This window comes from Myodes glareolus, chromosome 17 (genome assembly GCF_982192425.1).
Source record: "Myodes glareolus chromosome 17, mMyoGla1.1, whole genome shotgun sequence".
In the NCBI taxonomy this organism is placed as follows: domain Eukaryota; kingdom Metazoa; phylum Chordata; class Mammalia; order Rodentia; family Cricetidae; genus Myodes; species Myodes glareolus.
In genome coordinates, this window is record NC_142042.1 from 47,569,621 (window position 1) to 47,587,494 (window position 17,874).

General features: G+C 42.9%; 1 protein-coding gene across 1 annotated transcript in view; it reads right to left on the minus strand.

Annotated features, from left to right (window-relative positions):
- Slc25a24 (solute carrier family 25 member 24) overlaps positions 1 to 17,874 on the minus strand; it is a 38,912-nt gene that overhangs the window by 11,245 nt on the left and 9,793 nt on the right. Inside the window, exons 2-5 of the mRNA XM_087897626.1 lie at positions 11,916 to 12,042; positions 7,459 to 7,546; positions 2,411 to 2,522; positions 234 to 392 (exon numbers count right to left, since the gene is read on the minus strand). Of these exons, the coding sequence (XP_087753752.1) occupies positions 234 to 392; positions 2,411 to 2,522; positions 7,459 to 7,546; positions 11,916 to 12,042 (486 nt within the window). The remainder of the gene's footprint in view (positions 1 to 233; positions 393 to 2,410; positions 2,523 to 7,458; positions 7,547 to 11,915; positions 12,043 to 17,874) is intronic.

Sequence of the window (17,874 nt, forward strand, 5' to 3'; positions counted from 1 at the left end):
CGAGGTTTTGTTTTTGCTTTTTAGTTAAACATTTGAAGTCACAGAATACCAAAGACTAAGATTTCATTACACACAAGTACCAACAATTTATGATTTAATGGAACAGTACCAACTACTTAGACACGTGGCTAATATGAAGGTTAATGGTAGAAGAATATCATTTTTGAAGATATGAAGAACTGTGACTACACACAGTATGCTTTGGATACAGCCTGGCACGGGGCATGGCTCACCTGCATCATGACCTTGAGGCGATCCAAAGGTGCCGTGCTTGTTCTAGAGATCGCGCCAGCCACGCCTCCCGCCAGCAGCTGCCGCCACCACTGTCCTGACTTTTTCTCATCCTCTGTGAATTCATCCGGAATAGTTAAGCTGTCCCCTATGTCAATGCCCTGGTAAAAATGGAAAGAGATCCCACAATTCTTCAGTCACAAACAGATAAGCCCAGAACTTTCTTTTTGTGTAGGAGCTATTACTGTATTGATCAAGGTTTTCCCTTGGGACTGACAGTGAACCAATCGGAGCACGCATGAGTGAGCGTCTAGTCACACGAAATGTCAGGCAGAATCAACACACAAGAACTGGGAACTGTCAGTTGCAAAGTCACGACTTTCTCTTTTATACAGATCAGGTGACTTTCATTGGACTGAATGACAATGGGAAGATCATGTTTTACCACAGTTGGTCCTTGTCAGTCACTTGTCACAGTGCTAGAAAACCGCACAGTTGGTGACAGCTTTGAAAAACTACTTAGCCCGTACTTCAGACACTATTTGTCTTAAGTCCCATTACACACTGTGCCGTGAAGTATATATAATTTAAACATGAAAATTTTACAATTAAACCTTGCACACAAATAGCTCTCCGCTCATCATCTGTATAGCCTGAGGACAGTTTTATCACTATGATACTTTTAACTTAATTATCGAACTGCTGCGGTGGGTGTAACTAGGTCATAGAGCACTTTCTTAGCATGCTCCAGGCTCCAGCATCACACACAAAACAACGACCTTGACATAAAACTTTACGGGCAAGAATGAAAGGTAATGAGCCGTACTTTGGGAGTAATGCTCTCTTCTTCGTTACCAATGAAATTTATTTATGATCATAGCGTCAAATATTACCAACTATCCCCAAAGACATAATACAAAGTTCACGCAGTGTAAAATTTATACTCATAACTGATTTTTACAGTGCTCTGTTTAAGCTTAGGTATTGTTAGTGTGACAATGCGGACCCTCGGTGTATTGAGTGAGAGTCAAAGCTACTTCTCTTCAAGTCCAGAAGACAAGTCCACAGGTTGAAGGGTAGGAGATCCTGTAGCAGGTCCCCACGGGCTTCGAGAAACAGACTGTACACCAATACATTTTATCAGATTGTGAATGAAATAATCGCAGGGGAATTTTGTGAAGTATGCACTGGCAGGAAATGCCAAGCATGTGAGTCAAAATGATTCTCCAGCATTCAGTGAGCAATGCAGTCCCTTAGGACAGCCATAAATCTAGGCAGCCTGGCTAAATAAGCAATTTTGGGAAGGACCCGAAGCCATGTCATCTTTAGCAATATGGAAGTACAGAGTTGGTTTGGTAATACATGTCTTCTGACTTTAAGACTTCCCTATGGCCGAAGCATTAAATGTCAATGAAGTAAGAGCAGCTAGTTCATTGAGATGGGCTTTCTTCCAAGTTTTCAGAAGAGCTGCATTTATGCCACCTTGGGGGCTTTAAAGATGCTCCATAAATCTGTGCCTAGTAGAATAAACAGATCTACAAGTTAAATATCTACAGGGACTTTCTTGGACTTGGCCACCCTGTCCAGGGTATTACAGTGTTTGGAGGCAGTAAACGTTGGGAACCAGAGCTCCATTAAGAATAAGTGGCTGCAAAGACTGTCAGCCTGAACAGAACTCCAGTGAGTAGGACCAACCCATCCCAGCTACCTTTATCCCCCTTAATATGCATTTTTCCCACCTCTGTGTGTGACCTAACATCCTTGTGTATTAGGCAAACCCTTTGGAAGGTTTGAACAGGCCTCCTAGATTCTACCAACTCAAGGCTTGAACAAGTCTCCTAGATTCTACCAACTCAAGGCTAAGGTCACACAGCCTCTGAGAACCATAGCAGAACTGTCCCCACTTTGCTATAAGCCATCTGTCTGATGTTTCCAACAAAGTGTTTGAAAAGCATCTTGATTTATGATTTTCTTTGCTGCGTTACGACAAAAACCTCATGAAACTATTTCCATGTTAGAGCACTGAATTTAGCGTAACCTGAGTCTATGTTCCCAGGCCAGGGTCCCTCATTTAGATACAAAATAAATTATCTCTTTGTCTCCTTTGAGGTGGAGCTGTGTTTCCCGCATGGACACGATACCTGTGCCTTAGAGCTGCAGAAACAGAAGGCAAACTTACAGTGGAGTGTTTCCAGAAGCGGATAATTTCTTCAATGTCTGTGACAGGGTTAAATAAGAAGTAATCTCTCCACTCATTCCAGTCCACTGTCATTGTCCCATCAGAGTCGATGCTGAAAGGTTAAACAGGTGGTTAAAGAACAAGACGTGGACACAGCTAACATGATTGCTCACTTTACATCATGAAATTTTGCTTCCCAGATTAACATTCTTAAAGAATTTTAAAAGCCTGTCAGCAGGTTCAAAGGGTTCAGCAACAGATCATTCAGTTAGTAGGCATGCAGCCCTGGAAAAAGAAAACCACACCACTCACAATGACTTATGCATTGTTGGACATAGAATCATGTAGATTATGATATTTCTGACCATTTTCACCACTTGGAGAAAAGCAGATCCAAACATCACAGAGAGCCCACTACAGACCACCCTTAGCACTCTGTCAGACTCAAGGCATCAGGCTACAAGATACAAAACTGGGTAATGAAATATTAAGGAGTATGAATGAATGAATTCGGGGGCCATTTTTTTTTTCATCTCACAAGCTCAGGGACTTATTTCTTAATATCCTAAGATTGAAACACTTGGGTGCGATTTTTGAAATAGCTTCTAAATATGCTCTCAATTTTCTTCTCCAGTTTTCATCAGTATAAGAAAATTAGCAGTGATTCCAAGAAACCAAAATCTTATTCCTGATTATTTGAGTTTTCAGAAATCCTGATATCTTGCCAATTCTAAACTCAGCATTCTGTCATCTTACATGTGTAAGTGGTAATACTTGTGGTGTGTGTGTGTGTGTGTGTGTGTGTGTGTGTGTGTGTGTGTGTGTTTAAAGCTTCTGGACAGAAGACCCATTCTATGAGATTTTCCTACGAACAATACAAAATCATACTGGGCTTGATGGCGTTGTTGAACACAGAGAGTTACTAAAGTGGCAGGTGCAAGACACTGGGTTATACACTGAACTAACATGCCTGAAAAAATATTCTAGTGTTTCCTCAAGTTTTATGCTATAATTTATATGACAGTGACACATGTAGGCAGCATACAAATAAAATACCATTTTCTGATATTTATTATTATGTTTTCAGTACGAATTTTAGTCCCCATATGCCTCTGTGAGATTATACTTCAGCTTACTTGCCCCAGTGCAAAGGTATGCTCCATAGCCACTAAGAATCCTAGTCACCACTGTGTTTAAACTGCATTCTGGGTTGCAGTATAAGCTCTCATTTTATCGATATTTTCTGGTTTTGTGCAGTGATTTAGCGTTTAACTGCAACCCCTAACTTCCCTTTCACGAGCATGCGCTAGGCGGCAAGTGTCACCTTAGGAACATCCCACAACTTTTATTTTGTTTTGTTTTGTGTTTTGGGATAGTGTAGCCCTGGCTCTCCTGGAATGCACTCTGTAGACCAGGCTGGCCACAAACTCATAGAGATCCCCCTGCCTCTGCTTCCCAAGTGCTGGGATAAAAGGCGTGCACCACCTCTGCTGTCACCCCACTTTACTGAATCTCCACTCTGCCCCATGCTGCGGGAGAGCATGTGTCCATGGGCAGTGCTCTGTTACGCAGCACATAAGCTGAGTGTTCGTGCATTTGCATCTCTTGTAGACTTGGGCTTAGAATTTGCTTTATTCCTCATGCTGTCAAAGGAAATACAAGAAAAATGAGTTTGGGCCTTAAATGAGAGAAGATAAAATCTACACTTTGCCAAGAGTCTGTCGGTTTTCTTCACCTTTTTCAAGAATTAACTCTTTGTTTTCTTACGACACAAAAATTCCCCATAAACTATTGCATGGAAAAGGAGGATGATAACACATTTGAAAGATTATGCACCGATGAAGTGAGGAAGAGGCAGGCTGGAAAGATGACTCAGGAGTTAAAAGCACTGGCTGCTCTTGCAAAGGCTCTAAGTTCCACCCAGCACCTACGTGGCAGCTCACAACTGTATGTAACTGCAGTTCCAGGGGATCTGATGCCCTGTTCTCACCTTCATGGGCACTTCATGCACATGGAATACACACACACACACACACACACACACACACACATGCCAACAAAACATCCATTCATGTAAAATAATGTTTAAACAAAACTGTTCAACACACACAAGCAGATAAAGTAATATAGCACATAACAGAACTAGAACCAAGGACAGAAATCACGTGATCATCTCAATAGACACAGAAAAAAAAAAAGTTTGACAAATTTTATATCTCTCTATGTTAAAAGTCCTGAAAAGGTCAGTGGCAGAAGGATCATATGTCAACACAATAAAAGCTACAAACCTATAGCAAGCTATATGTTGAATGGGGTAAAATGAAAGAATTGCCTCTAAAATTTGGAACAGTCTAAGGTATCCAATATTTCCACTCTTGTTTAATACAGTGTCTGAAGTCTAAGGACGAGTCATAAGACAAAAGAAAGAAATCAAAGAGATACAAATAAAAAGGGAACAGATCAACTTACCCTTGTTTTCAGATAATAAGATCCTATATTTAAAGACCTTAAAGATTCTAGCAGTTAACTCTTAGGTCTAGGGACACTTTTAATAGATTAGTGGGATACAAAACTGGCATGTAAAAGCCAGCAGCTTTTCTACAGACCAATAACAAGCATACTCAGAAGGAAAACCATCTTGTTCACAACAGCTGCAACTAAATAAATAGTAACTACTAGGAACAAGCCTAATCAAGAAAGTGAAAAATCTCCCTAACAAAAGTTTTATATATAAAATACTGGAAAAAGAAATAGACCACAGTAAAAGATGGAAAAAGCTTCCAAGCTTGGGGATTGATTGACAGAATTACCATTGTTCAAATGACCATAGTACTAAAAACAATCTACGGATTCAGTGTAATCCCTAGCAAAATTCTAATGACATTCCTCCCAGAACTCGGGAAAACAAGCTTAAAATTCATACAAAAGCACAGAAGACCCCAAATAGCTAAACCAATTCTGAGTAGAGTAATGATGGAGGTACCACCATAACCTGATTTTAAATTATACTACGAAGCCATAGCAACAACAGTAGCAGAGTACTAACTCAAACACAGACGCTTAAATCAAGGCGCTAGAGCAGAGTGCCCAGAAATAAGCCCACTCGACCACAGATACCTGATTCTTCCCAAAAGGCCACCTCCTCAACAAAATAAATAAATGAGAAAGAATTAAACACCCTCCATAAAAAAAAAAAACCCTCCACAAATATTCTAATCATTAAGTGGCCAAATGAGTTGTACAGTTCTCAAGAGATGCATAAATGGACGATAGACATACGAAAATTGTTAAACAGTCCCTAGCCATCGGGGAAATGAAAATTAAAAGTGCTGTGATGTCCCACCTTACCCCATTCCAAATGGCTCACGTCCAGAAAGCAGGAACAGTGGGTGCAGGAGGGAAAGGGAAACTTTACACTATTGATGAGAACGGAAATTAGTGCAGCCCCTGTGGAAATCAGCGCGGAGATTCCTCCAGAAACCGAAACTAGAACCAGCACGTGAGCCTCTACCATTCCACTTCTGGGAATGTACCCCCAAGGACTCTAAGCCAATACACCTCAGAGGTACATGTGTTTACTGCTGCTCTACTCACAGCTGCCAAGACATGGAATCAGCCTAGATGCCCATCAACAGATGAAGGGGCAGACACACACACAGACACACACATACACACACACACACACACACACCCCAGAATCGACCACCATAAAAAAGAAATTATGTCGTTTGCAGGGAAGTGAATGGAACTGTAGACGGTCGTGATAAAAAATACGGCAGGCTCAGAAAAACAAATATAGACGGTCGTGATAAAAAATACGGCAGGCTCAGAAAAACAAATATTATAAGTTTTCTTTCATGTGGAATCAAAATCCATAAAGATGTAAGTAGAAGGGATGCTATTTGGGTGAAGTAGGCCAGTGGGAGGGAATCGGGCTTGAGGGTAGATGGGAGAGAGACGCTGAGGCACACTGTAGGAAGACGCCAGAGCAAACCTGGTCACCTTAGAGAGTAACACGTGCTAATACTTTTTAAAAACAAGGAAGAAACCAAACTGCTTTAAAAAGTAATAGCCAGGGACTGAGAAAGATAGATCAGTGGTTAAAAAACAACAAGTGTTCTTCCAGAGGACCTGAGCTCAGGACCCAGCCCACACCAGGTGGCTCACAGCCCTCCATTATTGGATAGCATTGCTGGCTGGTCAGAGGTCGCAGCCTAGCAGCTTATCTCAACAGCTCAGCAACAGGGAACCCCTCCCTCGGCAAAGCTTCCTGCTCTCTACCTGCCCATATCTGCGGAATGTCCCTGGGCCAGGAGGACTGATTTTATCTAAAAGCTGTCTCTAAACCAGAGCCTGATTCATCTTCAGCTTGATCTCTGGCACAGATCCCCGCTGAGACTTGTGTTAGGGGCTCTGCCATAGGACCCTGCTGCCACATAGTAGGCCTTGTGAGAGGAGCGTGCCACTTAATGCAAAATAGGATTTGTCCCCAGGCACCCCACATTCACACAGTCCTTATACTCTGGGATAAAATTGAGACGATTCACTGAAATCTGTCTCCCGGAGGGCTGTCTCCATTCATGCTCATGGGCTGACAAAGCTTTCTGTCCCCCATCTGCCTCTTTCCCCTCTTGGCCTGTTCCAGGGGACCTAACACCTTTCTGTACTCCACAGGCACAAGATGTGCAAGTGACACACACACACACACACACACACACACACACACAAACATGCAGACAAAACACCAATTACACATAAAATAAAGTGAATGTTTAAAGTCACACCAAAACCCCTTAGCGCCTATCTCTAGACACAAGACTCCCTGCTGTCCCGGTGCCCCTGAAGCCTTGCAACAACCAGCTAGTCCAGTTGAAGCATCCCTTTGCCATCCCTGTACTGCAGATAGTGTGTTTACATAGGAACAAAATGGGAACGGAGGAGGAAAAGACAGGTTCGCTGAGATGCAGGAAGGCAGTCGAAAGGGCCCTTAGAGGCCAGCATGGAAGACGAGACGTTAAAGAAGTTTGTGAGTTTGACGGAGAGCTCACCTTTGAAGAATCAGCTCTGCTTGCTTTTCAGAAATATGCAAACCCAGCATCTGGAGAGACTGGACAATTTCGGAAGGCTCGATTTTCCCTTCAAACAATGAAAACAGTGTCAGGCCAGGCTCGGAATCTGAGAACACTCCTGAACGATGCTGGCGGAGCTAAGCATTCAGGCAAGCCAGCGTTCTTCTTAAATGCATCTTGTGGCGTCAGTACTCAAATTGTTCACAGGTACCTTAAAATGCACACATATTATTTGATTCATAAGCCTAGTGGATAAATACTGATGCTCCTCCAAGTGTAGGCCAAAAGCTCCCATGGCCTTGCTGGGTGATGAGAGTGAGAAGCATTAGGAAGGAGATCTAAATTATTCTGATCTTCTACAAGACAAACGCCATTAGACCAGGAACTGCTCATTTAAAAGTGCCCATATCTGCATTTTAATAAGGGGCATTTAATTAGCGTGGAGTCACATGTGATCAAGTGGAAGAGAGGAAGAAATAAGAAATTGAACGAAAGGGCACAGACTTCTGAGAAATCTCAGTGAAAATAGACAGCGAGGAGAGGAAAGCAATGGGAGAGAGAAAAAATAATACAAGGGGAGTCTGAAGACTGCAAATGGAGCAAATTAGGGAAAAGCGGAAGAGAGGAAACAGAACACACCATGAACACAAGCGCCCCTGCTTTCCCTTCAAGGGGCTCACAGTACTTGTGAGGCCTGACAGGGCTGGGACCATGCACAGTAAGAGGTTCGGCAACCACGCAGTGTGGGCGGCTCCTCAGGGAAAAGGGACGTACAACAGGCAGGGGAAGGGAAGACATCCTCTGAGTGAGGGACCTAAGGAAGAGACAGGATGCTGAAGGGAACCACTCAAAGAGAGGAATCTGGACAATATTGGGGGGGAGCAGAGGGGACATCATTTCAGCAGTGAAGTGCTTCAGATCCCTCTCAGCATTCTCCTAGGCCACATAGTCGTCTTCTTCTTCTTCTTCTTCTTCTTCTTCTTCTTCTTCTTCTTCTTCTTCTTCTTCTTCTTCTTCTTCTTCTTCTTCTTCTCCTTCTTCTCCTCCTTCTTCTTCTCCTTCTTCTTCTTCTTCTCCTTCTTCTTCTCCTTCTTCTTCTCCTTTTTCTTCTCCTTCTTCCTCTCTCTCTCTCTCTCTCTCTCTCTCTCTCTCTCTCTCTCTCTCTTTCTCTCTCTTTCTCTTTTTTCTTCTTATTTTGAGTACCAATAAGTCTTTATTCTCCCAGGGAAGAAGGGAAGGGAAAGTCAGCACTGTTACAAAATGATTATACAATAGAAATATAAGTACTCAGATACATTAAAAGTCAACCATGAAATAAACACCACTTTGGTGGTGTGGCCACCAAGGTCCAAGAGGGCTCAGTCTCCTGCAGTTGAGGACAGAGTAGGGATCAGGGAAAGGACAGACAAGTACACACTTCCCCCACCCCCATAAATTCAAGACTTCTCACAAAGCTTTGGTTTCTAGCAGTAAACATGGAGTTACATCTGTACGTCTCCTAGTAACAATCTTGTGGCCACTTTGACAAGCTTCTTGTACCGGTATTAAGTTCCTGAGTGACCTGACTTATACATTCATATTTCCTTTTCTGGCCTTCAGACGGAAGGCCCCACAATTGCTTCTCTACCTAAGGGTTATAGATTAAGTTGGTTAGATCCATCCAAAGGCAAATCACACCAAGAAATGGTCTCCCCAGGGGGAAATGGCTCACCTGCGATCCCTGCATTGAGGAGGCTAAAGCAGGAGGATGGGCAGGAATCTGAGGCTAACCTGGGCTGCATCTTAAAGACTCAATGGTCCACTGCACAGCGACTGTGTTCTGGAAAGTTACTGCAGACACCGAATTAGTAAGTGCGAAACCACTGATCCTGCAGGAGATTCGGGTGCAGGTTCCTGCAAGACTCTATCACAGTATTTTCATCCACTGACCTAAGGTTGCCTCGTGTTTGTTCAGACATCTCATGGCTGTGCGCTGTTCATTCACTGACACTAAACCCTTGAAAAATGGTTCTAAGAAATCTACATTCTGCATGGCACACACCATGGCACTCTTGGACTTGGAGATGCTAGCACCATGTATGGGAAGCATTTTATAAAGTAAAATTATCCACGTAACGATGTACAAAGATGCAAACAAAACATCCAAAACAGATCTTGGAAGAAACAGTTGCTTACAGTCTGAGAGTTAAAATAAAGAAGCCACCTTATGTTTCAAGAATCAAGAATATCACTTTATCATTATTATGTCTCAACTAAAAATATCTATGCTCAGTGATTCAAAGTTTTTACCCTTCTCTGCATGGCCATGAACAACTGGGGTACACATCTTTGGATTACTTCTAAGGCTAAATTTTAGCTAGTAGTAATATTCACCAGTACAAAGTCCACAAACAATGAGAAAATAAACTACATATGTTTAAGTTAAGGGATTCCTATAAACAAAAAAATGAACCTATAATGGTAAATTGTTTGAAAACATATATGAAGTCATAGTGGAGGGGGAGCTGCCTACATTTATGAAGTATGTATTGTTAAAATTTCACCTCTATTTCCTATGGTTTGATTCTAGTTTTCTGGAGTGGACAATTTATATACTAGGTGGCTGATGTGGGATGTCCTTCTGTGTATGTGTTGCTTTAATTGGCTAAGGAATATAGCTGCTTTGGCCTATGGTAGGACAGAATATAGCCAGGCTGGAAGGGATATATAGAGAGAGAGTAGGCGGAGTCAGAGAGACACCATTTAGCTGCCAAAGGAGAAAGACACCAGGCTGGAAACTTACTGGTAAGTCACAGCCTCATGGCAATACATACATTAAAAGAAATGGGTTAATTTAATATATTTTATATATATATATATGATATAAGATATATAATATAATATATATATGGAGAGAGAGAGAGAGCTAGAAATACACCGAAGGTATTGGCCAAGGGGTGTTGTAATTAATATGGTTACTGTGTGATTATTCGGGTCTGGGCAGCCAGGAAACAGACAAGCAGTCTCTGTCTACAGGTGGCTGAGCACCAGTCACATAGTAGCTGGTCCTGAGATTGTAAACAAGACACAGACAACACTGTCTCTGCAACTGAACTGCAGAGGATCCAGGTCAGCATGGAAGTTTACATGCAGGAAAGAGAGTTCATTTGAAAAACTGGATTTGCCTGAGGATTGACCTCGGGCTTGAGGGCAATATACATAATGCAAGGTTTACTGGTGGCTCCAGCCCCCACCTCCAGCACACACTGAGTTCTTAGCTGTTGTGAGCCATCAACAAAACCATCTATCAGGTTTGGCTGTTTGAAGGAATTTGATTTTCAGTTAAAGTTCAGTCTAAATCATTAGTTAGTACATTATAACTGTCAATCCATATAAGGTCTGTTGACTTTCTAAACGAAGTTTTATTTGAACACAACCATATAATTTGCCTACATATTGTCTCTGGCCGAGATACAGCCACAACTCAGACTACATAACCCACATAGTTAAAATATTTATAACCTAGATTTTTATTGAAAGGTTTTATACCAACCCTTGAAAAGAATGATACTTTTTTTTCCAATCTATTATTCAACTTCTTTCTTGGATAATAAGTCTGTGAATCGAACCATTCATTAGGTTGGGAAAGGTTTACAGCTGCGTTATAATCTTTCTGAATTCATCCTTCCTGTCAATGGTTGCCTCTGGACATGGGTCTGGTGTTTTTCCGCTGCTGATTTTTCTTCCTTCTTACCTGGGACTCCATACCCAAACTACCACTTTAAGCAGAGGCAGTGCCGTCCTGGCCAGAAGGTACATACTAATGCTGGGCTATTCTCATTTTAGGATCAGAGACTATCTAAATTAATCTTTCAAAGAGATTATAAAATGTAAGATATGAATTTTTATTATTTTACAATACACAAGTCATGCCTGTATGTGGAAAAATAAATACCTCTTATTGGAAGAACAATAAATAATTATTATTTTAAACTACGACTTTAAGTGAAATGAGCGTGATCTCAATGGTGAATACTGTATGGAAACTTTTAACTCAACAGAAAAAAGCTACTATAAATTTTCTTCACGAAAAATACGGGCTCAAGGCTGGAGAGATGTCTCAGTGATTAAGAGCGTTCAGTGCTCTCACAGAGGACACAAGTTCAGTTCCCAGAATACATGCTGTCTGGCTCAGAACAACCTATAACTCCAGCTTCAGGGGGTCTGCAGGCACCTGTACTCACCTGTACCCTACACACACACACACACACACACACACACACACACACACAACTAAAAGAAAATAAAATCTTTTTTAAAAAATGAATAAAAACATGAACTCTCGATCACATTAACGAAATAAACGCTAACACAAACAACAGTCATCTGGAAAGCTTCTGTCTTAGGCGTGGGAAGCGTAAAGGTGGCTTTGCATAAGAAGTGACAATGGGACACACCATCATTATTCTTGTCCAAACTTTTAAATGCTAACTTCATTTTCTTCTCATGGTCTTTCAGGTATTTCATAAATTCTTCAAAATCCAGCTTTCCATCTTTGTTGATGTCACCAGTAACAAAAATTTTCTACAGAAAAAGAGAGAGAGAGAGAGAGAGATCTTATCGTTAGCATGGGCTAAAGTAATGAGCTACCTGTGTGTAGGCTTCCAGTTTGGGCCAGCTGTGTCAGTATCCGTGATGGCGTAGCTCCACAACCTTTCCTGTGGTTAGGACTCCCAGAGTTTCACAAGCAGCAGATGGTGCCAGTTTAATAATTACACAAGGACTAAGGCTTCTCCTTTGAATTGCCTTATAATTCCCTCTGTGGAAATAAAAGCAGACCCCGGGGCCATTTCTTCTGAGCTTGCTTCATCTGTGTTTTATATGGATCCAAAGACAGGGCCTCCCCTACAGGAAGCTCTGTAACGAAAAAGGGAAGATTTGGCATGTCGAAGAGGTGGGTACAGGCTGGCTAGCCAGCAGCAGGATCCAGTGTGGTTCTATGGGGAGGCATAGATATCCTTAATGAATCCCAAATTGAAAATGGGAACCAAAATTAAGAGAACTGTCCCTTTGATTAATCAAGTCCTGGCCATTGGGGGAGGGGGAGGGACTTTTATTGATGCTATTGTGCAGCATCCTGGACTATCACTAGAGACAGAGACGTCACATGTCTTCCTCCAAGCCTGACAGTTGTAAGGACAAGGTTTCCTGGCTGTAGGTGCTGAATCAATGTCTGTTTTTATTTATGACCCTGCCATGATCTGTTTGCATATTCAGTCTCTCCTACTTATATAATGACAAAAAAAATTATCACTTTGGATTTATTGTTTTTATAATAAAAAAGTATCTTCTGCACCTCACACTATACAATGTAAATTTCTATCTTAAAAAGATAATTCTCAGTCCAAATGAATGAAATTTTTCTGCAGACATATGAGAACCCACACATTAGAACTTCTTAGATGTGGCCTTTTCCTGAGGAGAAACCCAAGAATTCTTTTAAAATAATGTTCCATGTGGCTGGTCCAGAGCCCTGGGAACGGCTCTCCCTTGGCTTTGATAAATGAATGTGCATCCATAATCAACGGACATGCTAAGCCTCACACCTTTTGCCAAAAAAGATTTGCAGGAAAATAAAATGTTGAAAAGGAATAAGTGGGTTCCAAAGAACTTAAGTTGTTTAGGATGAAATCCTGGATTTCTTCTAAAAGGTTAATTGGTATTGAATAAACAAACACACATCACATTTTGGAAGAAGAGGGACCAGTGTCCCAACATTCACCTCCATGTGGGAGATTTCCAACTCTTGAAGTTGCCACCTTTAAGACACACCTCTTGGAAGTTCCAGTGCCAGCCCCCAATAGAATCACCGGCTGAGTGCCAAGTCATTAAAAGGAACACCTTTGAGAAACATTTATCCCAGTCACAGCAAACGACAAAGAAATCACAGTGTAGTGCTTGGCATATGGAATCAACTTTAAAGACAGCTGGCCAACACACGGAAGCTTAAAAGAAAGGCTCCAACAGTCTGCACAGCTATTAGGATGAGGGCGATTCTTACTTAGGAACAGAAACAAAACAAAATTGCTCCCAACCGCCACTGAGCTCCCAAACACATGTGGAGTGAATGTTCCAGTCCTCTAAATCATGGTACATCTTGGTCCCTTCTGCTGTGGTGGTTTGAAGAAGGATGGCCTCCATGTGCTCATATATTTGGATGCTTGGTCCACACTGTTTGGGAAGGACTAGGAGGTGTGACCTTGTTGGAGGTTCATCCCTGAGGGTGGGCTTTGAGGTTTTAGGAGCTTATTCCTAAATTTAGGAATTTAGGAGCAATTCCCAGGTAGTTCTTTCTCCTGCCTCCAACCTTTGGATAAGATGTAAACTCTCAGCTACTTCTCCAGTTCCTGGCTAACTGCCAGCTGCCACGCTCCCCACCACAGTGGCCATAGTTTCACCCTCTGGAACTGTAAGCAAGTCCCCAACTAAATGCTTTTATAAGTTTTCTGACTCACAGTGTCTCTTCACAGCAGTAGAAAAGTAACTAAGGTGTGCCAAAGCTACTCACCCAGGCCTCTGTGGACAGGGAAGAACACTGAACAAGTAGTCCCCATAAAACAGAACTGTAGCCAATAGCAAAAGCAATCAGAAGTTGGAAATTTTATTATAGCCACAAGGAAAACTGAGAAGTACTCTTGAGGATATTAGCTGCGAGGATGACCTTGAGTTTTTTTCTAATCATCCTGCCTCCCCATCCTCCATGTTGGGATGGAGGCCTGCACCACCACAATGGCGTATACGGTACTGGTGATCGAATCAAGCGCTCTACCTGCCGCCTACATCCCTAGCCCCTGGAGGATTCTTAATAAACAGAAGCAATGCTAGTCCAGCGTCACCTCAAAGGACCAGGTCAAGTTTGAGAACGTCTAAACTATGACTCCATTCTGCTCCAGGAGCCCTCTCCAGAGGTCCTGACCCCATATCAATCTGAGCTTCATGAAGCCCACCTCGTCATCCTCCAGAGAATGAGAGATCCCTAAATCCTGCAGGCCTTCCTGAAATTCATAGAAGTCCACAGCTCCATCTTCATCGTGGTCCAGATACCAAAAAAGATCTTCGTAGAGGGAATCCATGTGCAGTGTCTCCTGCGGCCAGGGTGACCCCTGCTATAGCCTTCTGAGTCCCCCAGGGGCCGAAGTCCCTGGGATAGGACCAAGAGTATGTCTGCCCACAGTGAGAAAGAAGGACGAAGGCAAAGCATCTGCAGGGGTTACCGCATCAGAAGGAGAAAGCCTCATCCTAACCGTCCCGGGATTGCCGGGCACGTGCAGGGCAAGAACCAGTGGGCTACTCCAGAGAGGGGTTCCGGCCCCAAGTCCGCGGGCGGGAGATCCTGCCTCGACTCTAGGTTCTACAGGAGCCAAGACAGAACCAGCCACGCCCCGTCACCACTTTCAGAGACCCCAGCACAAGACCATCTAAAAGGGAGTTTGTATTTTGTCTTGCTTTGCTTGGTCTGTTTTGAAAAAAAAAAAAAAAACGCGAGAATAGAGAGGAACTGGGTTATTGCTCTGTGATCTGCGGACAGTCGCAGAGGTCACCCGACCACTTTTGGAAAACTGTGTGTGGTTTGTGACTTGTTACTGTTTTCTGGGGTGCTGGGGAAGGAATGTGTTAGAACATGCAAGTGCTAGAAAATCGCGAACTGCTCCATCACCGAGCTTCAGGTAGGGCATATATTTTTAGTCAATAAGCAGGTTTCCCTAAGAAGAGGATTCTTTTTAGGGGTGAAGTGCACCAAGCTGACGGTCATAAAGACCGTCAGGAGCCAGCATGGGACCGACCTAGGTGAGAGTTGTATAGCTTGGTCTTTTGTGGGGACTGTAGCAGTGAGACCAGGATCTGTCCGTGATGCATGAGCCGGCTCTTTGGAACTTATTCCCTGTGGTGGGGATGCCTTGTTTTCAGCCTTGATAAAGGGCGGGGGGGGGGGGGGGGGGGGGGGGGGATGGAGCTTGGTCCTGCCTCAACCTGATATGTCTTGCTTTATTGACTGTCATCGGAGGCCTCACCCCATCTGAATGGAGAGGAATGAGGAATGGGAGGGAACGAGAGGAGAGGAGAGAGGGGAAACTGGTTGGTGTGTAAAATAATTTTTTTAAATGATGAATTTAAAAAAAAAAGACTGAAAATAAAGAGAAATTAGACCGTGTGGACCTTTTCTTCTGTGTTCCCCCCTCCATCTCCACCTCCCATCCCTGATTTTTTTATCTTTTATTTTCACCCAATATCTATAGTGACTCTGGGGGCAAAATATCCATCTGGGCACCAGTTGAGACCCAGAGGATAATCCACAAATGGCCAGGGGTTAAGGCAGTTGGACTCCCACGAGAAGGCAGGAAAGACCGCTATTGCTCTCTGTGGCTTATTAATGCTCATCCTCTAGGGCCGTGGGAAGCCCTGAACCCCCGATTCACATATCTGCGGCCCCTCATCCCGTCCAGGAAAAGAGTGGAACTACAGATCCACAGAAAAGCTCCCTGCTTTTGCACTGTTTGTTTTTCAAACTGAATAATTTTTCAGATGAATTTACAAATGTGCAGTGAGATGGCACCTGACGCTTGAGCACCAGAGAGAAGGCTCCTCAATGCCAGGCCAGCCTGAGAAAAAGTGTAATGAGACCTTCGCTCAAAAATAAATGTTTTAATGAGATATTAAAATTCACAAAGAAAATTTAATTCTGCCATCCTCCATTAGCTTTGGCTCTATACTTCTCATCATACTGAGTGCTGGGAGCAAGACAAAGAGCATCACAAAGCCTAGACAGACTCCCTCAAGGGGTAGATTTCACCACAGCTAAACAGGTACTGCTGTAAGCTCTGCAATAGATATTTCCCAAGAGCTGCTGAGCAGGGGCTAACACGGAAGGCTGTTTCACAAAACCTGTGGCCCAATTGTGAATGAATTGTCTCACAAGAGAGGATTTGAACTTTTAGATGTATTTATTTTATGTGGATGAGTGTTTTGCCTGTTTGTGCATTTATGTGCCTTTCATGCGTGCTGGTACTGGAGTAGGTCAAGAACGGGCACCCAGTCCCGGGGAACCAGAGTTCGAGTACCCTGGAACTGGTGTTCCAGATGGCTGTGAGTCATAGTGGTCTGAGGAACAGGAGACAATGTGGTGTCCTATTAATTTCCCACAGGTTTCTAATTTTTCCACATTAAACGTCACTGTCTTCTCCTCTGCCCTCACCCATCTCTCCTTCTGCACCTTCTTTCTAGCTTTTGCTTTGTCTTTAAGTCAAAAATTATACTAGAACATTTTAAAAGATAGTACCAAAATGTGGGTATCCTCTGAAATACTCTGATGAAAATAAGACAGTTAGGACACTGGAGATGGAGGAAATAATCTGAAATTTAATGTCTTGACGTGGAAGTCATGAGGGACATAGCACAATGCTGAAGAAGAGTCAGGCGATCTATGTGGAAGTCTGTTCATATAGTTAGGCTTAGAAGACATTGAAACAGTAGACATCCTCTACTCTGAAACGTAAAATAATAAAACAATAAAAAGAAGTATACCCAGGAGGAATTTACATTGGGAAGGGTCTTTCTTTGATCCACAATATTTCTGTGGCAATATTTTATGCATAGATGGAAGACAGGGAGGGTATGGGGCTGGAGAGAATCAGGTGCTCCTGAACCCAGGTTCATGCTAGCAATTTGAATAAATATGCTCAGTTAGCATGAGAAGTTCCAGGCAATTTTAAGACTAAGATTTTTGACATAATTTCACAGCAAAGCTCCTGCTGTGAATTTCTTAGGAGACACTTAGATTCATAGGAGCCTGGGACCTTCGAAGCTGAGAAGATCACCGTGGACAAAATGCTGGTATCACTCAGCTTCCACGCCGATGTTAACTCACCTTATATGATGGAATTCAGAAGTAGGGCTTTCATGAGTAATTAGTTCACAAAAGTGGAGCCCTCATGAATGGAATCAGGGCCCTCGTAATAGCCAGTGACCTCACTTGCTTCTTCTACCGTGTGAAGATGGCTGATAGGCAGAGCTCTCCATAACAGCACATGTGAATGACTACGGGCTTATGTAAGGATACCTTTAAGATACGCCATAAGGCAAAGGGCTCAGTGCTTGCCATAGAAGTGTGAGGATCTGTGCTTGGACCCTCAGCATCGCGTAGAAAGTTGGTCGTGGTGGCACACTTCTGTAATAGCAGTACTGGAAATTCAAAAGCAGGAAGATTCCAGGTCTCAGTGCCCAGCAGTCTAGTCAAGCAATGAGCTCCTGGGTCAGGGAAAGCCCTGTCCCAAAAGATATGGTGAAGAGCAGTAGAGGAAGACAGCCCACACTGACCTCTGGCCTCCATACATGTGTGCACACATACCTTCACGTATA